The sequence below is a fragment of the Neopelma chrysocephalum genome, unplaced genomic scaffold, assembly GCF_003984885.1.
Source record: "Neopelma chrysocephalum unplaced genomic scaffold, ASM398488v2 Primary Assembly neopelma1_323, whole genome shotgun sequence".
In the NCBI taxonomy this organism is placed as follows: domain Eukaryota; kingdom Metazoa; phylum Chordata; class Aves; order Passeriformes; family Pipridae; genus Neopelma; species Neopelma chrysocephalum.
This window is the reverse complement of record NW_020897986.1, coordinates 531,358-556,993: the sequence shown is the minus strand read 5'-3', so window position 1 is coordinate 556,993 and position 25,636 is coordinate 531,358. Positions and strand designations below refer to the sequence as shown.

At 43.2% G+C, this 25,636-nt stretch overlaps 1 protein-coding gene across 11 annotated transcripts in view; it reads left to right on the top strand.

The window, feature by feature from the left end:
* BDNF (brain derived neurotrophic factor) overlaps window positions 1–20,020 on the top strand; it is a 39,759-nt gene extending 19,739 nt beyond the window's left edge. For 5 of the 11 annotated variants that reach the window (XM_027705312.1, XM_027705307.1, XM_027705313.1 and 2 more), the window contains exon 2: window positions 17,116–20,020. In XM_027705312.1, coding sequence (XP_027561113.1) covers window positions 17,116–17,877 — 762 coding nt within the window. In that variant the 3' untranslated portion in view covers window positions 17,878–20,020. Of the gene's footprint in view, window positions 1–58; window positions 296–1,131; window positions 1,172–2,431; window positions 2,501–2,702; window positions 3,331–8,097; window positions 8,146–10,369; window positions 10,534–17,115 lie in introns of those variants that run through there. The other 6 variants (XM_027705310.1, XM_027705314.1, XM_027705304.1 and 3 more) reach the window with 6 other exon arrangements.
* Window positions 20,021–25,636: the final 5,616 nt, after the last annotated feature.

The window sequence follows — 25,636 nt, the reverse complement described above, 5'->3', positions numbered from 1 at the left end:
AGGGAGGGGCGCGATGCACTTGTTGAAGCTGGACCGTCGCTGGAATGTGAAGCACGCCGGGCACCCTCACCGGGATCCGGTGCCATGGGCGCCTCGTCCTCTGCCTCTCCCGCTTCCCCCGTCCGCTGGGCGCGGGCAGCCCGCGGGGAGGGAAGGAAGGAAGGGAGGGAAGGCGGCGCAGGGCGGGAGCGGCTGGAGGTGCCCGGGAAGGGGAGCGGCGGGGCCGGACCCGCCGGCTGTGGATTCATATCGGGGTGTCAGACACTCCTTCAGCCAGAAGGAAACGGGTTAAATGGTAAATTTGGTTGGCGAATGTGTAATTAATACTTGGGAAACCTCGTGCTGTCCCGGTGATTTTTTTTTTTTCACTAGAATTAAAAGTGTGAGGTGTTACAGCTGTGGGCCACGCTTGCTTTGCTTGTTTATTTTTAAGAGGTGCTGTTGGTGTCTTGGTTTGTACATTCCAGTTAAGATATGTCCTTTTCCTCTCAGTTTATTGTAGTTTGCTGTTCTGAGGTTATGCAAGATCAATAGTCATTACTTATTTATGTTTCTAGTAACACAGTTATAATGAATGCAAAGAATCTATCCTGGCAATACATTCTTTTTTTTCAGCCAGTATTTCTGTAATCTTTAATTCATGGTGATAAGTACTTAAAATGAATTTCCTTGGTTGTCTGTAGATACGAGCAAAGGGCTGGGTAATGAGCCACCTGCTCGTGGGTGGGAGGAACTCTCACATCACCAGTTTTGAGTGGCTGGTTGTGCAGAAGCGAAGGGTTTGCTCTGTTGGTGCATGGGTGGCTGTCCCGAGTGAGAAGGTCGTCGTATCGTCCCGCTCTTTTGTGCCGGGTAGTGCCTTTGTGCGAGCCAATGGCTCCGCTTGCAGAGCCGGAGCGCTGCCTGCAAGCCTTTGGGTGAAAACCTGAGCCCAGCGATGGCCCAGAGTTAGTCCAGGTGTAGAAGACAACACAGGCAGAGGGGACGGTCTTGGCTCTATGCGAATCCTGTGGTTTGGCACGGGAGAGGAGGTAGCAGCTGTCAGGGGGGACACTACGGCTTCCTGTGTGCGGAGCGGCCGCACGGGCTGTGCAAACACACCTGGGGAGAGGGGGAAGACAAACAGTGATGTTCTACAGGAGCGAGTGCTGTCCCTCACCTTGGTCTCAGGGTAAGGCAATGGCTCTGTTTTAACTCTAAAATACCTTAAAGGAGCTGGTAGATGTTTCAGCTGTTTACTTAACACGACTAAATACAGGAGCCTTTCTGCAGGGCTCTGTAACTCACAACAATTTTCTGCTGTAGTACTACCACTTAATGTTCAGCTTCACTGAACCTCGGCTGGGAAAACCCATATGTAAGCAGTGTGCCTTCTGTTCGTGTTGCCAGTGCTCTCTGCTTTCCGGAGCTGCAGGGTAGATCCTGTTGTTATATGGCTGTGAAATCAGGGTAAACCAGGTCAGAAAGATGAAGAACATTTTTATCTGAATAATGCAGATGTGATGGTGGAGGAAAATGGGAAAGGACTTTTATCTTGGAGGGAGTAGGACTAAACTGAAAAAAGTTTAATTTCGAGCAGCATGCTTTTAAGCACCAAGGCATTATGTTGTAACAGTAGTGCTATGGGAGTACTACAGTGTGCTGGAATACTACAAAATGCAGTGCACAGACGCAAAGGATTTTAAAGACTCGCTAACATGTGAAAGAATATAGGGAAAGAATCTATAAGGTTCTGTGCTTTGCTTAAAAGCTTTCCATATAGTGACAGTGCTGAGCTGAAAGTAGCTGCAGTTAGAAGTCCTTGCAGTACCTGTAGCACTCTGTGCAGCTGTTACTGTTGCTGTCAGGAAAACACAAGAAGCTGCGTGTTTTGCTCAGAAGATAATTCTCTGGCGGGGTGCGGGACAGGTCACAGGTAGCTTGAAAGTAGGAGAGCCTCTCAGCCCTCCTATGGGTAAGCACTGCATGAACATGAGAAACAATTCACTCTACTGGGTGACTTGTGTAGTAAGTGTGATCCTAGTAAAAAAAAAAAGTATGTCCCATACCTGCCTTCCTGGTTTGTATAAAAGGCTGAAAAGTTGTTCTAAGAATGTGCTCTGTGCCTACACTAGAAATCTCACGTTAGGCATCGTGTGAATTGGTGGAGGCTCCACTAGAAAAGGATATGTGCTTTTAATAGGTTAATTGCTAACTTGTCTTGACCTGTTTTCAAGCATATGTTGCGAGCACTTGGTTCCTCCTAAATAGCTGAAATGCTGCTTAATTGGGAAACTCTCAATCATTTCTTAGATCAGTTCATACACTGGCATTCTTGGTAATGCTTAGCTGTAAACACCCTTTAAAAGGAAGCTTTTAAAAGGCACTGAAGCCAAGCTATTTTTGTGTGTTGCTGAAATGAAGTGTTAACTCAATAACTTACTGTCTTCAGCTGCAGCTGGGAAGGTGCTGTGTGTAACAACTCCTGTTTGCTGTGATACCCCATTAGGAAGCAGCACAGGTGTGTACTGAGTGAATGGCCTAATGTGTTGGAATGGGGCTGGCAGGCTGTGCTGTCTGTCAGCTCACAAATCCTACTGTTTCCTTTCCTCATCCATACCTATTATTCAGTCTTATCTTTGACTGCGGGTTCTTTGAGGCAGAGACAGTCTTGCCTGTCTTCTCTTCCTGGTACCTGACAAGGACTTGTGAGTGCTCTTGTAATTCAAACAATAAATAATAGATTTTGCTGTGCAGTGCATACAGACAACTCTGCTGTGGTCCCTTAAGCTTGCATGTCACCAATTCCAGGCTCTGAGCAGCCCAGTGGGGAGCACTGTTTGCAGGAGTTGTCCATGTGGAACAGGACAGTCATATGCATAAGACGTAGGTGATCTGTAGGGTCGGGCTCAGCCTTCCCTCCTTTTCAACATTCAGGACCTAATTATCAAGAACCTGTAGAGTGGTGGGGTCCAACTGCTACACCCAACAGCAACAATGAACATGGAGCAGTCTGAAATACTGAGAACGCCATGGACTGGACTGAACAGGAAGAGTCTTAGCAACAAAAAGCCAACCTCATCTCAGGCAAAGTTTCTGCCCTTTGTAACCAGTGAACGGAGTGTTAGCTGTGAAAATACTGACCCGATGTGACTGTGGTTCTTCGTACCACTGATCCCAGTGGTAGCAGAATGTCCCATTACGGCATCATTTAGCCATCATGAATGGATACAGCTGTCTAAAGATGAGTACCATGGACAACCGGAGGAAGCAGAAGGAAACTTCCATCAGTGATTTTTCATGCCCTGGTGGCAGCTGCCGTAAGGCTGTGGCAGTTGTATAGTTTCCTCGGTAAGAATATTGTATTTTTCAGAGAAGTCATTTTCTGAAACCAGTTAATTAGGACAGTTATTTCTGGCCGTGGCATTTGTAGAGAACAGAAGGCATGATTGTTCTTATATTTGTTTCTCTGAGTCCTTTGATCGACTAGAAGCTCTCGATGCTTTACGCTATAAATTACCTCAATCCTTTGGCAGTTCACTTCTTTTCTTGTGTACTTGGTTAGGAAAATGCAGAAATCCTTGTGACTCAGCTACAGACTACTATAAATTATGAAGAAATGGGGGAGGGGGTCACATTTCACATTAGGAAAGGCAATTCTAGGAGGATGGGAGGAATACTGGTTGCTAAATTTGAGATAAGCATCTTATGGTATCTCAAAATCTGAGCAGCTACTGCCACCTAGAGATGCACGAACCACACAGGCTGCTCGGGCTGGCTCTGGCAAGGGAGCCTGCACCATTAAAATGAGTTAATCCCAATCCTTCTGACTCCTCAGTATAAATTTAGTGTAACAGTGCGGACTTTTTTCAGCTCTGCAACTGAGGTGTTACCTGTGAATCCTGTTCTGGCAATTTAGGTAATTAAGTTTTATACAGTCTTCTCTGTCTGACTTGAATAGGTAAACAAGAAGCATCACTTTCAGTAAGAAAGTATTTGCAAGTCAAATTTATACTTGTTTGGTACAGCTGTTGGTGAGACTTTATAGCCTGTCTAAAGGTTGCACAAATAAAATGCAATGTAGAACTAGTCCCTGAAGGATTTGAGTTGGGTTGCAGGTAGGTTTGTTCCCCATCCCATCGTTGAAGTCTACTTGTCAGGGGCTGTCCTTTATTAGATATTTGGTGGACTAGAAAAGCATCCTGATTTTTCCCAATGTATTGAGTCAGCAGCCTTTAGGTTGGTTTCAGTAGATTCATACTTTTCTTCATTTAAAAGTATCAAAGTTAAGTTGAGTACACAGGTATTTGTTGCTCCCTCAAATCTAACAACGTGGAACGCACTTGTTGTATCTGCTCTTTGGTTCTTTTGAGCTCACAGCTTCTGATTTTTGCTCTGTACATCAACCTGCTATAGCAGGTTCTTCCTCTGCATTCGAGAGAGTGCTGTTCCATATTTAATTTGTGAAGAACTGCTCACAGAGAGAAACAACGTGTCTCTTTCACCCACTGAACTCACAATCACATGTGCAATTAGTTGTTTGACTCTTAGAGACACAGGATGATTTGGGGGCTTTTATAATAACTGCTAACCCTTGGCTATCAGATGCCCAGTGGAATAAGAAAACCAAAGCAGCTAAACCTCAGTTTAACCAAACTTGGAGTTGATAAGCCACTGCACGATTGCATGTACTATATAACTTTCCATGTGATGGATTTTTTAATTTCTTAAGATACTTGAAGTCTGTCAGCGTAAAGTATAATGGGATAAGATCTTAATGCATAACTTCTTAGGGAATAGAGTTTTTTCCTGTGGGAAGCTGAGGAGCTATGATGCAGGGATATTTGCCACAAGTCAGGAGGCAACTGCAAACTGTTTATAACTTGTCAGAGTGCATGAGAGCTGTTGTACCAGTCTAGAGTTTGAAAAACTGCTCTTGGCTCTCCGGAGTTCCACATCAACCTCAGCCTTTCCTTTATGTGCACTGAGCTACAAGTAGGCTTTACATGCATGTAGCATAGAGGAGGAGCCTGGAAAAAAGTTGAACTAAGCAAAATCTTGAGCAAAATGCTGTTATATGTTCTCTTCTAATTCAGCAAAAGATTCACCCCAGAATCCGGTAGTACATATCTTTTAAAAGTGAGTTAAGTTTAATCTTGTGCCTTATCTAATGTGATCGAAACACTGCTTTCTTTAAACATAACAGCTTCTGGAGAACTGCAGTTTTGTCTAGATCAAGGAATTAAAGGTTGTGATCTCTGGATTCCTTAGTCCCTTATGCCATTTACTTTCTGAGCTTGGTGCAACACTGAGTGTCCATATGGTTTAGTTTATCCATCTTTACACTGACCATGACGTTCTTGTTGAGTGTTCAGTACTTGATACGCTGAGCAGAAAAGAAATTAAATCTAAACTTTATTCAAAGGCTGAATTAGTAAGTAAACCAGTCACCCCCTTAGTCACAGTTGTCACTGCACACAGAAGTGTATGGACACTGTTGGGATGAGCGACAGGACTTGTTTTGCAGTATTTCTAGGTAATTGTGCCTGCTGGCTGCCTCCATTAAGACTTGGATCTTCACTTGCTATTTACATTCCTTCTGAGTTGATAATCCAGTTTGACTGAGCCGTAAATGCCAAGAGAGAAATGCTATTTGATAGAATTTGTACTGAAAGCCAGTGTGAGTCCAAGGGGGAAGCAAAGTCACTGACAAGTTCAAGCTGGCAAGGATGACCTAACCAGGATCCATGCCAGGAAACTGTGGTGAAGTATGAATGTGCTGCTGAACATCATGACCATCCTTTATCTTTATAATTGGTTGAACCAAAACTAGAAATAAACACACGTGAAGTTCTCCATTTTTGCTTTTTCAGATGTAAACATTACACGTTATGTCAATGTAATGGTTTTTTTTGTTGTTGGCAGCTTATGTCGCACAGGTGAAGAAGGATTGTTTTTATTCTACAGGGGGCAAAGAAGGATGTTTCACATGTCATTGCAGCAGCAGGGTACTTACTGGTGTGGTGTTGGCAAATTGCTGCCAATGAAATGGTGCAAAGAGAGAATATGCAGGTGCACCTTTACATCTTCTCACAGAAATGTAGATTTTGTGCAATGACTTGCAAAAGAATCTCTGAAAGTGAGTTTTCCCCTTAAAAGCTAATGATTGGCATGTGAGTTTAAAACAGAGAATAAAGCTGCCTTCCTTGAAAGACTCATTTTAAGTCCTTTTCTCTTCCAGTTTTGCACCAATGATAGATTTCTGCTGCCCCCTGTGCAAAACTTTTCTGCCATTGAAACTGCAAAAGTAGGAGGAATGTCACCAGTGAGCAAGGATGTTGCAAAAGGATGTGAGTCAATTCCACACGCCTCCATTAAAAAAAAAAAAGGCAGAAATAATGTTTAAGAAGAAACTGGGTAGAGGTCTAAGCCTCCAAAGAAGTCTACCTTTGAGACTGACAAACCTAGAGGCAACATCTTGAATTCCATAAGCCTCAAGCATGAAGTCATATGACTGGATTCTTAACCTGTTTTGTTCAACGTGGATATTGTTGTATTTTTTTTCCTCGCTCTGATTCTTGTAACTGTTATGAAACTTATAGACCCTTATGCTTGGAAATGCTATAAATCATTTCCCCTGCCTTTAGCTAATGGAAGGACAGGTATGCAGTGAAAGCCAGAAAACACAATAAATAACTTCCATGTCTACTTTAAATTAAACACTTTGGAGCAAGTCTTCAGTTGCAAAGCACCACCAGACCTGTTAATATTCAAGTTGTACTCACTAGAAAATGGCTGCAGGGGAACTGCTGATACTCTGCATATCTTGTAATTAGTCACGTTCAGGCATAGCTTTGTTGAGGATAGTCCTGAGCCACTGGTATTTTAACAGAAAAGATGGATCTGTGGAGATACATTGGAAAACAAGATGACTGGAACTCTTTTTTTTTTTTTTTTTCCTTTTTATTTTTGGTGATGGTGCTGCTACACTGGCTTCATCCCCTGGAAGTGCTGGACATCCATATTAAAACTAGGCATAGTCTTGCTCTTCTCATTTTGTCCAACTTAAGGCTGACCCTTGGTCCCTGGAAAGCTGCCTGGTTTGTGTTTATAGGGCTGGTAAATCCGTGCTTGTGCAGTGGTACTTCTCCATGGGAATAGGTCTTTCCTGAATTTCATAGCAAGTTTGCTGCAGGTAAAAGCCTCTGGATGAGACAGATACTTGTGTTGCATTTCAATCCCACTTCGTAGAGGTTTTAATTGTGAAGAATATTAATGTTTTAACACTAGCTTTGTTTTCCTTGTTGTTCTTTGTTACATGATGGTCGAGCCCACAAACTGGAAGCAGGAGGCTGAAAGCTGAAGAATGAAAGAAGAAACAAAAAGCCATATGGCAATAGCAGGAGTTCCTGCCACCCCACCTTAGGCTCGTGACAACATGCCCTACATTTAACCTACAGTCAGGAACTAATTAACGACACAGATGGAAGTGAGCTAGCATATGTATTCCAAATAATACCCCTAAGGTTTTAATCAGCCTCTTTCTGTGTTAGACATCTATGTTACCATAGAGAGATTTGCAAAGTATGTGGATGATATATGTGGTAAAGACAGCTTTGTGTAGTGGCTGAGGTGAGGGACCAGGGCCAGGGGCTCTCTGTTCTCCTCTGGTTCAGGAGCAACTTGCTATATGCAACCTGGGGTAAGATGTTGAAGCATATTTGTGGGCTTCAGGCTACCCAGAAGGAAAACAAGGTTTCTGATGTGGTTCCTCCTCACCTAAGTGTGTTGAGATTCAATGTTTGCAAAGCACTTTGGAGGCTTTGATAGCGTGTTCTCCAAGAAATGTTGTGCAGCTGGAGAGTCACAGTAGCAAAAGCACCAGATCTCTCTGCTTTTGCAACTTTTTTTTAATCTCTATAGCTACTAATGATCTCTGGCATGACAGCTCTGCTTTTGATTTTGAATAGGATGGTGACTTCTAGGTAGTCTGTTATGTTGTGGAGATACTTGGGAGAGGGAGAACACTTAGATATGTCCAACAGACTGATTGGGTAATTTAATGTTTCTTGCTTTAACTTTCTCTTTCCTCCCCCACCCCCAGCTACTTGAAGAGAAGCCGTCCTTCCCTGCAGGGTAGTAGAATCTGCTTACGTGAAGGGACAGGTATTGAAGTTTTTTGGAGAACTGTTTATTTAATGACTGAAATCTCATATACAAACCTACCCTTTGGAGCTTAAGGGCTCTTACAGTGAGGACTTTGCTGGCAGCAAAGCCACTTTCTTCAGTGGGGGGGGGTGTGCATGAAACAGGACACCCAAGTGAAGGAACCTTAGGTGGTATTGGGCTGGATTTTGCATACTTCTCTTTATAGGCATGTCTGGGCTATTTGTGTGTGCTTAAAGCAGTGGGGGAGGGGAGGAGCTAGTCTGCACACCTAAAAAGCTTTTTTCTTCCTCTTTAAAGTGTAATTATTACCAAATATGCCTGTATCCCTCGGGAGTCCTGAGCGGGAGGAAGCTGTTCTGCTGAAACCTGTCACATTTTGCTTGGATACAGCTGTTAGCTCCAGTTTAGGTGGTGACTCCATATTTATGTGGTGGTTTGCAGACCACATAAATACTGGGCTGCCTTTACAACTGGTATAAATCTATGAATGGAGCACTATGGATTTATACCAAGTAGTGACTGTGTCCGCCAGGATTAGGTCCACTGGAACTTACTGCTTCAAGGAACCTCAGTGTTTTTGTGGAAATAATTACCCATGATGCCACAATCTATAGTTATATCTGGTATGAAAAGTCATGAACCAGGTGACTTCATTTTTAATTGAGGAGGAAAAGAACCCATGGTCTGTGTAATTCACAGAAAGCAGAGTGTAATGCTCCCCTGTGAAAGAAATTATGCCATTATACAACTGGGAGAAGGCAGGAGTTTGATAAATTAATTTTTCCTGCGAGGCTGCGGGTTTTTTTTCCTCTGTGTTCCATTGAATATTTGTACTTTGAGCAGTACAACTGATGAAGCTTGTTTTCAAACACTTGAATCTTTGCCAGATGTACCTTCTCACCCCTTCTAGTAATTCCAAACCCTTTCCCTTTGTGGAGCTTGTGAAATGAAAGCAAAAATACAGTGTTGTAAGTCTGTAAGTGTTTGCCCAAGAATGGAGGAGGGAGGGAGCTCATTTGGGTGAGTCTCAGCTGTTGGCATGCTGGTTATACAACGTGACCCTGTGTATCCTTCTATTGAATCCGATTGAAGGTGGCCCCAAATTTTTAAATTAGATTAGGGATAGAGTACCAGGCGTAGCAATTGCAGAAGTCTTGTTTCAACACGAAACCACCTCGGAGGTGGGGAAAAAAAAAAAAGCTGAAAACTATAATGCTTTCAAATCTGTGGTGAGCTGCATTGTCATAGTAAAATATCAGTGGTGAAAGAGCACTTCTTGCCAAAGTGTTTTCAGTACAGTTATATTAACATATTGACATAGTTTTCCAACAGTGTTATCTCTGAAGAGGAAGCTCTTGCCACAGCAAGGCACGTGTGGGGCTGGCTGCCCAGTGAAGTGGGTTAGATTCCTAATGAGAGTATCCTTATTCAATGTGAAGTCCTCATTATTCCATTAACGGAGACTGAGGTGACTTTGCAAACTTACAAGTTTCTACTCCTGCTCCGGTTCTGCTGCCGTGTAACTTTGGACTTGAGCGCTCCCAGAAACCGCTTTGGTCCCTCAGGGTGAGCTTTTATCCCTTGCCCTGTCTATGGAAAATATTTCCATGGAGATGCTGTGCTAATAACTGGACTGAGCATGTGTCTAGAGAAATCTGCACACGAGGGCGGGCAGCCAGAAGATGACTGATAACACCACTGGCAAATGCAGGCATATTGTTAATACCTGTCAGGGCTCTGACAACAGGCATTTCCAGTTTCTGGTTCATGCACATCACAACATACTGGTCTGCTTCATTTCAAGTACTGACTGTGGCTAAAAGCAAGGCATTCTCTTACAGCAGTGCCACACACAGTCAGGGTCTCAGCAAAGGTAGGAGTCTTGCAGCAAGTGGGTATAGCCCTTACCCTGGGGAAAGCACTGCCTGCCCAAACCACGGGTAACTGCTTTGTCTGATGGTTATGCTTGTTAACAATGGATTTTCCTTGGCAAAGCTTCGCTTACGTTCCTGTTGAGTGCATAATGTTCTATAGGTCCTAGGAAGCTTGCCACTTGCTGCAGAACTGATGCGTGCGTGGGATGCTTTACATGCTGTTCACTAGTTCATAGCACTCTGTAAGATCCAAGCTCAACTGGTACAGCAGCTTCTGGGTTGTTCCAGGGCTGCTGGACACATGTCACAGTGCAAGGGATCCAACTCGCACTAGAGTGCACGCAACATGATCCATTCTGTTCCTGCTCTCGGGTGCCAATTATCCTTGACTTCAGTGGGAGCTTCATGTGTGTACTTGGCAGAATAGCTTAGTCCTGTGATGATTCAGCACAGTGTTTCATACCAAAGAACCATTGTGAAATGGAAGACAAACCACAGATGCTGCTCAAAGGTCTGAGGTTCTGCCTTAACGTTCTTCTGCGCGCAGGTTGAATTAACATTCCATGCAGCTCTGGTGGCTTTTGAAGCAAATGATTTCGGAGAACTGTAATTATCTGCTCCCATGGAGGAACTGGGTGGTATCTTGGCGTTGAGTAATTATTTTATGGATTGTTTTTGTGGTTGTTTTTCATGTTTGGGGGGGGGGGTTAGGTAGCCTGTTCTGTAGGTGAACTTCCCTTTCACAGAGATTGCATTAATGTTACTTGTGAATGACAACAGTAGTGGCATGAACATGTGAACCTTGACATATAATCTAAAAAGATTAATGCAGTTTTCTGAGCCTGAAGTCAATTTTGAAATTGGAACTTGCTAATGCATAGGTTTTAGACTTGGAAGTATTGTCCCTACTGTGCAGTATTTGTGACATGGCAAGAGAAGTGCAGCACGATACTCTACCCATGATACTCTGGTGGGCAGAAATAAACCCGCTTTTATTCGAGGAGGACATTCACTGCATACCTTGGGATTTCAACATGAAATGTTGGCAAAAAACCATTGTGATGAAGCACATTGTGATGATATGAAAGGTGGCATGCACACAAGTGCCCTTTGGGAGGTGACTTTCTCTGTTTACAATTGGAATCACAGCTCCCCGTGCAGTTTGAGTGCCCCGAGAGTGGGATGCTGTACAAACAGCTGGAAAGGCAGTGTGTGTGTGTGTGTCGCTGGTTCAACAATCAGTTCCCACTGTCAAACTATTAAAATAGTGCACAGCTCTTCTCTGGATGTTGTCTCTCTGGAAGCTGTGATGCTATCTGTGAGTCTGGCCTGCCATTCCTTCCCTTGCACATACTGCCAAAACTCATCCCGCCTGTTTCCTGGTATGGGCAGAATGGGTCCGAGGTCTGTCCGACAGAGATCCTGCTGGGAACTCCCTGTAGTCCTGCACTTAGCCAATTTAAGTATAAGCATGTTTGTAAATGAGGAGACTGTCTGCTCTGTGCCCATTAAAGCACCTTAATTGGAGCTTTGAAGCGAGTGTGTACTTTGCTGGTTGAGTGTCCGGAAAGGTATGATGGAAGTTTGTAGGAAACTCTGATGCACAGCTCTGTGAAAGATCAGGGCTGTGATGTCATGGCATTGTGATTTTGCCATTATTTTCTCTGGGTTCTTTCCCACCTCTGGTTTTCAGGGGAGGTTGTGATTTTTGTATGCTTTGGAGAGAGAGTCTGATAAAACCTTGGAACCCCACCTTGGAGTGCTTTAAACAGATGCATGCTTCTGTAGAGCCAGTGTAGGCATTGCTGGAGTATCTTTGCTCTCAGAAGCTGTACCACAGGCAAAATTTAGCAACATAAGATGAAAGCAAATTTCTCATGTTAAAAGTTGTAGTTAAAGTTAACACTACTTGTAAATTTGCTTGCTGTTTATCTTGGACTTCAAAATGCTTCTTAGTCTCTGCCATCTCTGGCATTATGACTAAGTAGATGTTATTACCTCAGGGAAAACCAACATGAGAATAAAAATAAAATAGGTTTCTTCTTCCTGACATGAAGCACCAATTTACAAGAATACAAATTGGATGTGGGTGTGCATGTGTATGTATTGGGGGGTGGGCACTTTATTTGCAGTAATAAAAAATAATTATACAGTTTGCTGCAGAAGTGGCCTCAAGGATAACCAGAGTGTGTCAGACATCTAGTTATGCGTGTGATAAAGGTTAATAGTATTTGTTCTCTGTACATTTAGTCTTTGCAAATCATGTGCTGACATGCATCCCATTTTGATATCTGTTCACACACTCTGGTAATGATGCGTAAAGCAGAAACTCATGCCTGTGGCATTCAGTAGTATTTAGTAAATTGAACTTTTGTGTAAAGATCTTAGAAAATGGCAAGGCAGAAAATGAATGTCATCTTGCTGCTAATTTTATCTTCCTCAACACACTCCTTTCTGGAGATTAAAGCATTATGAATCTATTCACTACTGAAAGTTATTTCAACTTCCATGGCACATATCAGGATGCAGAAAAGCAAGTGCGTGTTCACAGCTGTTCCTCAGGTCTCTCTGCTGGAAATACAACCTGTTAAGCTGCTAGATTCCTGCTTAAAATAACTAAAAATAATGAAATAAAACAATTAACTGGTGAATCCTCATTAAATACAAATACTGAAATAAATAGTACAGCAAGGTAACTGAGTGTGTATGTAAACTAGCTGTAGATAATTGACATGACCTTCATTTAATGAGCCTCCTTCCCATTAGTGGAGATGACTGCCACAATTATGTGCCCTTATTCTAGCTGTAATTGTATGGACTTTATTGAAGTACAAACTAGGTCACGTCTTCCTGAGATCTGGTCCGTGGTGGGTGACCTCTTTTCATTGCTACAGCTTTGCTGTGCTGCATGAAAGCAGGAAGGATGCTCTTGCAGCCATGAGAATGGATGGCATTCAGGAAGCCAGTCTCAAATGTGATTCCTGACAGACATCTCGTGTGTCCTGAGGGAGTAGTTTCAGGCTTGCTCTCGAGGAGGCTGGTTTATATCTATGTTACACAAGTTAGGGGTATGTACAATAGACTGTGGGACAGCAATTGGACCAAGATTTCCTCTCCTAGAGAAGTCTTTGATCTTTTGTGCCCAAAGATGTGGCTGAACAGGAGTGCAAAGGGGTTGCAGTCTTCTCTTGTTTGTCCTAGAAGGTGTGGAGTAGAGACCTGGACCTCCTATGGCTGAGCAGGGAGGCGGTGAGCGCGTTGTGGGACTGCAGACTCACGCTGTATCGTCAGTGATTTTTTACATTTGTATTCTTCTGACTTTGTGATTGTGGCTACTCTCCTTGTCTGGCATTCAGTTGTATTTGTGCCCTCAGAACATGCATTATCAGCCAGGTTGCTCAGCACTGGTGAGCCTCTATGGGAAATAGGTGCTGGGTCTGCCAGGGTATCCTCAGGCACGGGTGTACACAGAAATGCTGGGCATCTCCAGGCACTGCCTCGTAGTGGGGGATATTCAGTACCTTGCTCAGTAGTAACATGCTGGGAAAACAGGAAAATACGGTTTTCTCCCATGTTCCCAGCACAGTTCTACTTCCAGACAGGGTGACTGGCTCATAATTGGAAAAATGTATATAATATGTTAGTGTTTGGGGTTTACAAGGCACTTATTGTAACAGGACAGGGAGTATCTTTAATCATTATAATATAATGAAGGTTTGATAGCTGGGGAACAGAGGAAAAGGACTGGAAGCTACCATCCAAAGTGTTTCCAGTGACCTTATTGGTGCTACATTGGGATATTAGTCCTGCCTCACTAAGAAAGAGATGAACCATGCATTCAGATGTCAGTTCAACAATAGCTGAAAGATTGTGAGGTGAGATGCTTTATTCTGCTATACCATGTTAAACTAGTAGATTTTTGAGCAACTGCTAATACAAATTGCTGTGGCTTCTAAAATGAAGATGTTTCCCAGGTGATAAAATATTATTTCCATGTATTAAATCACTTGATATAATTTTGCTGCCAAAGACAAGGACTGTGTATATTGCTCAAGTCACTGTCAAGATAGAGAGAAGAATCTTTTCACATCCTGCTTGCAGAGTTCAGCTTAGTCTGGGACTCATTTAAAAGAAAAAGATGTTTGATCTGTGATCGCTTGCTGGCAATATTCCATGTGTCTGTGCTGCTAAAGCTTACTTTGACATACTCTTCTGCTGTTATAAATGGGAGGAAGAGGAGTGGCTTTTAAGCAGACGTGTTTTCTTGTGTATTATCAGTATACTATGTGGGTAATGGCTGTCTAAAAGTTGTTGGTTTTCAAAGTCGGGTTGTACACAATTTTGTGCCACCCCAGATAATAGGGGTAGTTGTGTGTCATTGGATGGGATGTAAATAGATCAAACGTGGCAGCAGTGTCCTTGCTAAATGGAAGGCAAAACTGATTAAGGAAGAATTAATGTGGTATATAAAATACTGTTGTATCTGGTGACCGAGCAGCCACTGGTGGAGAATTCTGAGGGCTTATCGAGGTCAATCTGCACCTCTGTCCTCTGTTTTCCTTGTAAGAGAAGTGTCCCTGTGAGTGAAGCTTCACAGCCACTGTTCTGTTCACTTCACATCCATGAGAGGTAAACAGCCCAGTGACAATGGTGAAGGACATGGCCTGCTCCAGGGATCCTTCTCTCCTTTGTTCACCCAACTCACTTGAAAAGCTGCTGCTCAGCCTCCAGCTGGTGTGCTCACCTGAGGGGTGCCAGCTTCTCCTTGCTCTGTGCTTGTCTTGGTGCCTCTTGTGTTGTGCCCTCTCTCTTTTGCACTGGAAGGTCCCTTGGGGTACTACGTGCTCAGACAGACTCTGTCCTCCAGAGTCAAGAGTTGGCTGGGATCTCTGGGCACTACTTTAATAAAAATAACAGGAACTTGAATAGGAGCCAGAAGATCTGTGTTCTGTTCACTGCTCTGGTGGCCACAAAGTGTGATGTGGGTGTTTGGGGTTCTTTTCCTTTTAGGTCTTATAGAAAATAACTCTCCAAAGATGTAGTATGAATATTGTTTTTTGTCCCACTGGCTCTGCATTTGTATGCTAGCTGAGCCACCCCTTTTCAAGACTGCAAGAGTTGTCTTGTCTCTCCTCGTTTGATAAAGGAAGACTAACAATCTTTTTCCTTGTTTTGTAAATCGCCTCTGTAGTATTTCTCTCCCCTTTGAGAAAGAAAGCTGACACTCCCTGTAGAATGTTTTAAAAATCCTAGGATGAAAAAATCTGCAAAATATTAATGTTCTGCATGGTTAGAGCAAACACTATGTTCCTGTGAGTCACAGATGTCAGGTTTGTTTAATCTTAATAAATCTATGCCACAACAACACTTTTAAACAGGAAGAGAGATGGAGGGATGAAGGAAGAGTTGCACTGAGGTAGAGAGAATTCTTGGCCAAAATCTTGTTCAGTGAGGGGCTAGGGGTGAAGAGGGCATGGACACAAACCCAAACACTTTCCACCCTGCCTTCATTAAGTAAACTTTGAGACCCGTATTTTGGGCATTTCCTTTCTAGTACACATTTTATTTTATTTGTATGTTTTATGATAAATTGTCTTTCCATGTTCAAGCCTTAAGAGTACTAGTTTCCCACAGCATATTTGCAGGAGATAAAGTAAGTCTTTTTACACAGCACCCTGTTGGCAAACAGAAACAGCATTTACTGCCAAGTATGAGGTACTTCCGAATGAACTTCAAAAGCTCTGAGACAAGCATTAGCTGCTTCTTCAAAAATGTGAACAATGCCATTGCTTTCTAGCAAGCAGGACTGGTGAGAACAGGGATCAGAAGGCGGAAAAATAACAACTGGATGTGATGGATGTTTTAGTAGCACTTGGGATCAGACAGAAAGTATAGCTCTCTGTCACTGCAGGATTTGGGGGGTTCTTGTAAGAGTACTTTTCTCCTCTGCTCTTGAGGGGGAAACAATTTCTGCCCTGATCTTGTATGGAGACTTAGCAAAGCTCTTGGGAAGGAGCAGTCATACGAGCTCCAAGCTGTTGGGAGTGCTGATAGAAGCGAGTTGTGCTGACTCCAAGCCTGGTGAAGAGTTTCTTTACTGGCACTCCTTTCTGGTGCTACCCCCCCTCTCCATGAGGACAGAGACAAGCATACACATAAACATCAAAGCACAGCCCGTGGCACGTGCCAGACCTTGAGGCAGAACGTGAGAGAAACAGGCAGACTGTCTTTCAGCGTGGCAGTAGGGCTGGTTGTGCTGGAGTTCATGATGGGCTCTGGGCTCTAACTGGGTTTAAATAAATGCTTTGCCCACTTGAAAACAGCCAGTGTGAGGCTCTGGGAAAGAGTGATTCTGCTCCTGTCGCTTCGGGAGAGCTCTTACCAGCCCTGGAATCCAGCAGGGCCTTTCTGTGCTGTTCACATGATGCAAGCTGTCTGTGGAGCTCAAATTTGCTATACTGTTCTGGGCCCTTTTCTTGTTCTATATCTATGTGTATATACCTACTACATTTAGATGAGGAATTGACCTGCTGAGACCTCAGAATTTTATGGTTTCTTCCTGTGTTCTGAAGGTTGCTTTCAAAATACAAATGCAACTTATCCTGGTGCTGTTCAGGTTTTTTGTGGATACAACGGTGAACTATTTTTGCCGTAGAGAGATCTTAAAAATCAAATATTTACATTTGCACTTGAAATGGAAGTCTTGCCTTTCATGATTGTGAAGCTGTCTTTTATTGCTGAAATGCTGCATTGCTAAGTAGCAGTTCTGCTTTTGCTGTTACTTGAAATAGGTGTAATCAGTCAATAAATAAGGAGTCTGCATAATATCTAATCTGATACTTACTACAGAGAGACTTCAGCACCTAAGAACTCTGACTTGCTGGGATCAATGTTGCCTGAGTGCAGTATATGCTTTATCTGAAACTCCAAATGAAGGCACACTCTTCCACAAGAGTGTGCTTTATCTCTGGTAACAAGTTGCAGCTGCACGCAGCAGATCTCTGTAGAAAGTGCGTAAAGTCTCGTGACAACTTAGGTGAATTTTTATTACTCCAAGCCTTGTAAGTTAATTTATTTTTCTTGTTTTTAACAGTTCCACCAAGTGAGAAGAGTGATGACCATCCTTTTCCTTACTATGGTTATCTCATACTTCAGTTGCATGAAAGCTGCCCCAATGAAAGAAGCTGGTCTAAGAGGACAAGGCAGCTTGGCTTACCCAGGTCTTCGGACCCACGGGACTCTTGAGAGCCTAAATGGGCCCAGTGCTGGTTCAAGAGGACTGACATCGCTGGCAGACACTTTTGAACATGTCATAGAGGAGCTTCTAGATGAGGACCAGGACATCCAGCCCAGTGAGGAGAACAAGGATGCAGACTTGTACACATCCCGAGTCATGCTAAGCAGTCAAGTGCCTTTGGAACCCCCACTGCTCTTTCTGCTTGAGGAGTACAAAAACTACTTGGATGCTGCAAACATGTCCATGAGGGTCCGGCGCCACTCCGATCCAGCTCGCCGTGGGGAACTGAGTGTGTGTGACAGCACGAGCGAGTGGGTGACAGCAGCAGAGAAAAAGACTGCAGTGGACATGTCCGGGGCCACCGTCACAGTCCTGGAAAAAGTCCCAGTACCCAAAGGCCAACTGAAGCAATACTTCTATGAGACCAAATGCAACCCTAAGGGGTACACAAAGGAGGGCTGCAGGGGCATAGACAAGAGGCACTGGAACTCCCAGTGCCGAACTACCCAGTCTTACGTGAGAGCTCTCACCATGGATAATAAAAAGAGAGTTGGCTGGCGCTTCATAAGGATAGACACTTCTTGTGTATGTACATTAACCATTAAAAGGGGAAGATAGTGGGTTCGTGTTGTATAGATTATATTGAGACAAAATTATCTATTTGTATATATACATAACAGGGTAAATTATTCGGTAAAAAAATAATTTTATGGACTGCATGTATGATGGAAGTTTATACAGTACAGTGGTTACACAATCTATTTATTGAACATATCCATGACCTGAAGGGGAACAAAAAGTCATTTGCGCACAAGTTAAAAAAAAAAAAAAAAAAAAAAACCCAGAAAAAAAAACAAAAAAACAAACAAAAAAAAGAAAATCAAGCAAAAGAAAAAGTCTGCATTACATTCCTCGATAACATTGTGGTTTGTCGCCGTTGCCAAGAATTGAAAATATAAAAATTAAAAAAAAAAATAATAAAATTGCATGCTGCTTCAATTGTGAATTAATGATAAACTGTCCTCTTTCAGAAAAATAAATTGAACCAAAACATTCTGTTTACATTTTAGACAGTAATTATCTTTATTCCTGTTAGTATATATGTTTACTGCTTCTAACTTCTGATAGCGTTGGAATTAAAACAATGTCAAGGTGCTGTTGTCATAGTTTTACTGTTTCTGTTTTACTTTTGAACTCCCATCAGATTTAAAAAGGAAAAAAAAATCATTACCTTATTCTGGATTAAAAACAAATTTGTTTTTTGTATGTTGTGAAGGTGTTTGCAATAGCAATCCAACTACTGACAAAAAATAATAAAAAGAGGCAACTGAAAAAGAATGGTGATGTTCCACTTCACATTGTTGAACTTCAGGCTTAAAGACAGCACTTATTTAATTGTATGGTAACACGCTTTCTTGGTGGGGTTTTTTTGTTGTTTGTTTGTTTGTTTTTTTGTTGTTTTTTTGTTCTTTTTTTTTTTAATTTGCAGTCTTTTGAGACCTGCATTTGCTTATACTATGTTTGTTTGTGTTTGGTATTTTTTCTTTCCCCTTTCCTCCCTCTGGAGGGACATTGGTTGTGATCTTTAAAGTATTTCAGTTACCATAGGACTGGAGCTTATCATATAGAGAATATTCTATAGAGTGTTGAGAGCAATGATTTTCGTGTAATAAAAGACTGTGCTTGGATCAAATGTCTTGGTGAAGCACTAGAAAAAGAGTCTAGGAAGGTGATGGTGGATCTGAAATCAAGTTGGTTATGGGACTTAATAGCTCAGCCAGTTTGGGGACAGATAACAGTGGTTTGGGGTGAGCGAGGCCGTCCCACTTGCAGTCACTGCTGGGTGTGGTCCCGTGCATTCCCTGGGAGAGCAAGAGCTTGGCCCTGTACGTGGATGCCCTCACCCTCCATCCACAGCATGCCAGCAGCCCCAGGCCTGTAAAGCTGGTGGGCAAACTCTGGTGGAATCTCTGCCTGTAGGAGCCCAGGGAAGGAGCTGGGGAATGAGGCAGAAAGGAGCCCTGCCTCTGGTAGAGAGCAATTACTGCTGAGTTTGTGCGGCTCTACCTCTGCCGTCAGCGTTAGTTTGTGAAACAAATACTGTCGTTAAAAAAATACTCTCAAAGTAAGTGAAGAGCAAGTGCTGGAGGAGTTGGCTTAACTTGCTTAGGTTCTGAGAGACATGTTTAGCTCTACGGTCCCCCTCTCACTATCCTGACAGAAGTATTGCTGAGAAGGGTGTGAGGCTGAGAGCTGTGCTGAGCTCTTGCACTGACTGCCGTGGGCTGAGAGCAGAAATAGCTCGTTAGTGAGCTCACTGAAGGCTGATGCTGTATTTGTAATTCCTGTAGATGAGGAAAAATAGCTGAACAAAGAGGAATGTGCTGCAAAATATATCTGCTCCTGAAGGCTGCAGAATCCGCGTTAATTAAAACCCGGACCAGGCAAAGTTTATTGAAATATGATCCCCCCCATCATGCTCTTTGAAGAGCATATTTAGCACTGAATTTATGTCATTACTGGTAGAAACCCACGCTGGAAGCTAACAGGCACCCTCAAATCAGTAATTTTTTTTTCTACTGGGGGTAGAAGGGCATCCCCTTCCTGAGGGTAACTCTGTCAAAGTGCTGCCTTTTGCATTGGTCATGTGCCTGCTGGACTGTGAGTGAGAAGAGAGGTTTGTGTGACCCACTTGAACGTCAAACTTCAGCCTTCCCCATCCATTGCTGATATTCAGGTTCCCACACAGAAATCAGAATTGAAAAAAAAAAACAAAACAAAACAACCAAACTTATTGAAATGTCTCAAAACTTCAACTAAGGTGTTCTTTGTGCAAATTAAATCGTAGAATCAAAGAATGTTTTGAGTTGGAAGGGACCTTAAAGATCATCTAGATCATAGGCAGGTACACCTTCCACTAGACCCTTTCATTCCCCTGTGGCCAGTACCTGTGTGTGTATTATAATTTGCATTTAGTGAACCCAGAGTGGCTCAGGAGCTGCTTAAACTGCAGCACAGAAGTGTAATGGTGGCTCCTCTCAAAACAAGGGTGGGTTGCTTATAGGGAGGACAGGATGATGCTGATGTGTGTGTAACAATCAGATCACTCGTCTAGATTGGAAACAAAAAGATAGTTAGGATGTGACAGTAGCCTAATTCAGATGCAGGAATACAATAATTCCCAATTCAGATAAACTGGATTTCCAAAAGAGAAGTGTTAATGCATCAGTCGTGCTAGAAATAAAGTTCCTCGTTTCCCAGAGTTAATTATGGCTGTATCCTACACTCAGAAATCCTCAGCTGGCACAGTGAGGGTGGTGCTGGTGTGGCACAGTTAGGGCAGAGGGGTAAAGGACAGCCCATGTAGGTGGGGGGGACTAAAGGATGGAGCTGGGAACCTTGAGAACAGTGTCCTGTAACCACATCCAGAGTGATGTTCCCCGTAACATGCCAATTCTGCACCTATGGACATAAGGTGAAGCTGGCAATGAAGCTGCAGTCCCATGGCTCTCTCCTGCCTGACCTGATCCATCCATGGTCACAGGCTGAGCAGTTGTAGCTAAAACAGAGGCGGAGAGGGGAGGGTTGGTTTTCTTTCATATTACTTAATTAAACTCTTGCTGTGGTCTGTACGTGACAAAAGTATATCATGCATGTCAGCAGGCCTAGTGCTGTGTTAAAGACTCTTGCAACTGTAAGTTAATGTCTGTGGCCTTGTTCTCTATTATCCATTTTGTGTAACATAAATATTTATTGTATATTTATATAATTTTATGGTTTTTTGGGAAAATACTGAAATTGGCATTAAAATTTAAAAGCAACCGCGTCATATTGTAAATATAATTAAGCTATATTTAAGTGTACTGATTAACATAATATATGTTTAACTAGAGTTTTTTATGTTTTTAAATATATTTTCGAAATATATATATATAAAACTCGGGGGGTTTTGGGGGACCATGTGACTCTTTTCTCTAATTGTAAAACAAACTTGAGTTTTACTATAAAGATGTGTGTTCTTTGTTTTAAAACAATTTTTACTCTATTTTAGCAATAAAATCTCACTTGGAGGGCAGATAGCCCCCTGTTTCATAGCTGGACAGTTAGCATTGGGAGGGGAGGGGTGGCAAGAATTTACCTCCCATAAAAGGTGGGAGTACTCACAGAATAACGTATTTCCATTTAATTCTAGCACAAAAGACTCATGAAGTAAAAACCCATTAATGACATATATATGATTTTTTTCAGGTGTAAAATAATGAGCACAATGGAAGTGAGGGGGAGGGGTTACTACCCTAGTAAGTAAGGGATGAGACATAATATCTATAGTCCAGTCATGTACCTGATTTTTAAATGGTGTAATTTATATTTATATCCCCTGCACTGAACTTATTTATGACCCCATGGAGTACTAGGGGTGGAATTCCTTGAATTTAACATATTGTTAGCATTTCTAAAAGGATATTCTCTACTGCAACTGCCAAGCCCTTTGTATATTTAACTATCCCATAGCCCTAAAACAATCATCCTCACGATGAGTAGAAAACTGTCATATAATGTAAGGAGGGGAGGGGGGAAAAGCACAAACCCAAACTCTTACCAAAAAAATATATATTGCTGCGGGTTTCTCGAGAGCCCAGCACCAGCAACATCTCAGAGGAAATGGTGCTTCTGCAGATTGTCATGAGTATTAAGCACACGTGCCTGCACATTGCTTGCATTATTGTCATCTTAAAAATAAGCTCCCAGAAGCACTAACAGACACTAAAATCTGTGGTGTGTGGATGAACAGAGCTGCATCACGACCACGCCGTGTGCCTGCAGGAGCTTGGCTCTGCTCAGACCCTGCCTCCTCCCCAAGGTAGGACAGAGATGGGTGAAGTTGCTTTAGCTTATTAAATATATGTTAATTAAATGTCATGGGTACCCAGGGAATAAAATGGGCACCTTCAAAATACATATTTGAGCAGAAGATATGGGCACTAACCGTCCATCCATCCATCCCTCCATCCACTCTACTGAGTCCTAGCTCTGCAGGGGAAAATAAAGGTATTTCCCTGGCTTTTATCACTTGGAGCAGAAACAAAGGCATATAGTCAGACTTGAAAATTACTCAGCCAAAAACCAGTAGAAAGCAGTAAAAGAAGATTTTTGAAGAGAGTATTTGAAGGCTATGTTGTAAGTGTAATGAGAGGGGGAGGACACTTATTTCAGTTTGTCCCAGGTGGATCCGATACACTGCTTCCAGGCTACTTCCCCTAATTAGGTCCTCATTGAGAAGACACCTTCTGGCAGGTCAATTAAAATGAAAAGGGAATGGATGCACTTTTTTGGAGTAAATATAAAGAGCATCAAGGCCTCACCTTACAAAGGAATTGATATTTTCAACTCAGAAAGGTTCTGTAGGTTGTGTTTTGGAAGAAGAGGAGGTTGGGGTTCTTTTTCTGAACCTTACTTTTTTATAGGTGGAGATTTATTTTTTCTTTTTTTAAACCACTTCCCAGCATTTGCATAGTCAGAGACTACCCAAAAAAATCAGTCAATACATAAAAATGCGCGTATAAATCAGTGAATTTAAAGTGATAGCTTTTTTTTGGTGCCTGTTGGACTGGAGATGGCACAAGTGGGTTCAGCTTCTCCAGGCAAGATTTGAGTTCACCTGTGGAACTTGAGACACCTCTGGAAATCAGGTCCTTTAAATCCTGTCAGTGGAAGAAAGCACTTGGAGGGAAGTTGCTCTTTGCTACACCAGCCTTCTGTGTTGAGGGGAATGGCACACAGCTGCTGGTTTTTGCTTTGCTGTGCAAGGGTGAGTCTCTAAAACCTGCCTGTGACCTGTTCCATTCAAGTCACACGTATGTATATGTATTTATCTCGGTGTAAAACAGCTGCTGGCGCTGCCAGCTTGTCTCTGTTGGTCTGGCTGCTGCTGTGTTGTTGACTCCGTGCAGAATTGCAGCCACAGCACCTGTTGCTGCAGATCCCTGCTCTGTAGGAATAACGTGCAGAGAGAACCAGGAGTGGCAATTCCCGGTAATTCCCGGTGCCTGGGAGGACCACGCAGGCAGCAGGGGCTTCCCTGCTGCCAGGAGCCTCCCGCCGCCTCGGCTTGCAGCAGACACCGCTGATCTCATCCCAGCAACCGCTGCCAGTTTGCTCACACAGGGATTTCAGGAGATGAGGAGGAGGATTTGGCACAGAGCTGCGAGGCTTCTTGCCTGAATCCTCTCCTCTGCCTCTGCCAGCTGGGTGAAGCGCTGTGTGGCAGTGGGAAGAGGCAGGGAGCTGCCTTGGAACCCCCGGTGTGGCAAAGGAATGCTCAGGTGTGCTGTCCTGCCCACCACCCTGGGATCAGTAGCACTTTGCAGTGGGAGACAGTTGTGACTGGGGCTGGAGGCCTTCCAGTAGGGTCAGGGAGACTGCTAGAGTAAAATGGGCTTGGGAAAACCAAACAAAAATGTTTGGGAAAACCAAACAAAAATGTTTGGAAAAGAATGTTGTTGGTACGTGAGCAGAAAGCCAAGTTCCCAGCACAGGTGTTGCTCTCGCACATTGGTACAGGGTGAAATGTTCTTCCTTATCTTCCTCTGAACCTGAATAAACTCCTTTAGGAATGCCAGAGTAGGACTCCAAAAGTATGTGATTTGTTTGATAGGAGTAATCTCTCCGGTGATATGCGAAGGGGTGGTTTACAAGGAAGGAATATGTCTTGCTGGGAGCGCAGAGTTTTGCGCTTCCAGAAAGAGCATCTCATATCTGCACTCAGAAAATGCTTCCCCTTGCTAAAACAATCCTTTCCTTATACTGTCCCCTCCTCCCCTTTATTAAAAAGAGACCCCGAGCAAACAACCTGGGGTATCTTAAGCCTATAAAGTACTGGAATTACCAAATTCAAGCTGCAGCTCATGTACATAAGCCAAGCTATCTTCTCCTGCATTATGTTGATCATAACAGCTTTTAAAACTGCTCAAACTCTAAATAAGGGTGCAGGTACATAGTGTACTAAATATTCCTTCAACTGTCATCTACACTGAGGATTTTGAAATTATTCTAATAAGGTTTTCAATGATAACTTTTTCTGACCTTTAAAGACCACTCTGCTGAGAGACTCATTTTTGCTCTAACCCCAGCATGGTCCTTCATAGAAGTTGCACTATATTTGGACTCCAGCCCTGGGAATCTGTTATATGAAGGCAATCTAAAGTATGTGTGGCCATGTTTGTGTTACAAAAACAGTTAATACTGCCAATGACACCATTTACTTCCATGAAACAGCACAGGGAGGCCCTTTTGTTCCCAGTTCGACACTCTGCTCTCACACACATGGGTTGGTACAGCTGCAAAATTGAATGGAAGGGCGTACCCAAAAAACCCTATCTTTGGGAGATATAAAAAGAACAAATCTAGTGAGCTTTGTTGAAAGCAAGGTGCAGATGATGTGCTGCTGCTTCGCTTTTCCATAACATCCCTGCCTTTGCCAGTCAACAACAAATGCATACCCAAAGTCCTGTTCAGCTAAAAGCAGAAGCCCAAATTGTGCTGCATCTTTTTTTTTTCGGTCCCCCGGCTTGCTTTATTCTTGGGATAGGCAAAACATGTGCTTGATGTCCCCAAGTAGTGCAGCCACGTAGAGCAACAGCACTGTCTCAGCAACACAAGTACATTTATTTAAAAAAATCAAATCACCACATCACCTTGTAAATTAATATCCTTTTTTGCCTTGTGGGAGCTACTGCTCCAGAGGATACAGCCATAAGTATGTGGCGCTGGTGTAGCTGCAGACCTCTCCTAACAGAAGGTGCTTGCCACCACTGGGCTGCAGCAACGGGGTGACGTGTGGTTGTGTCACCTCATGTCAAATCACCTCACAGCTTGTTACAGCTTTTGACCACTAATTCCCTTGGGTTTGATTGCAATATTAGTCTTGGAGATGCTGCAGTCTGCCTGTTTAGTTCTGAAGGGCACAGAGAAAGTCTCACTCAGCCTCGACAGAACTATTCAAAACAGCCATATTGTGTTACACTCCTCCTTTAAATTCCCCCTCCCTGCTGCCAGCTGTGCTGGTGTGGAGCACTCACCTCCCCATTTCAGGGGATATAAGTTCAGACATGCCTATTCAGTCTTGTTAATAGCTGCTGGTACATTCCTCTGAGCTGCACAGGTCTCTGATGAGGAGCTGTCCTGGCAGGAGAGGGGCTGTGGGGATGCAGCTCCCTGTGGATCCCGTGCTTGGGAAGGCAGAGCAAGGCACCCTGCTGCTGGCTTGCCTTGCCCTGCTGTGCAGCTCTTGAGTAGGTATCAAATGAGTTCTTGTTGGCTCACTGCAAGTCATGACACGGGGTAGATGACCCTGTGCTTAAATACTGAAAGTGGGCAG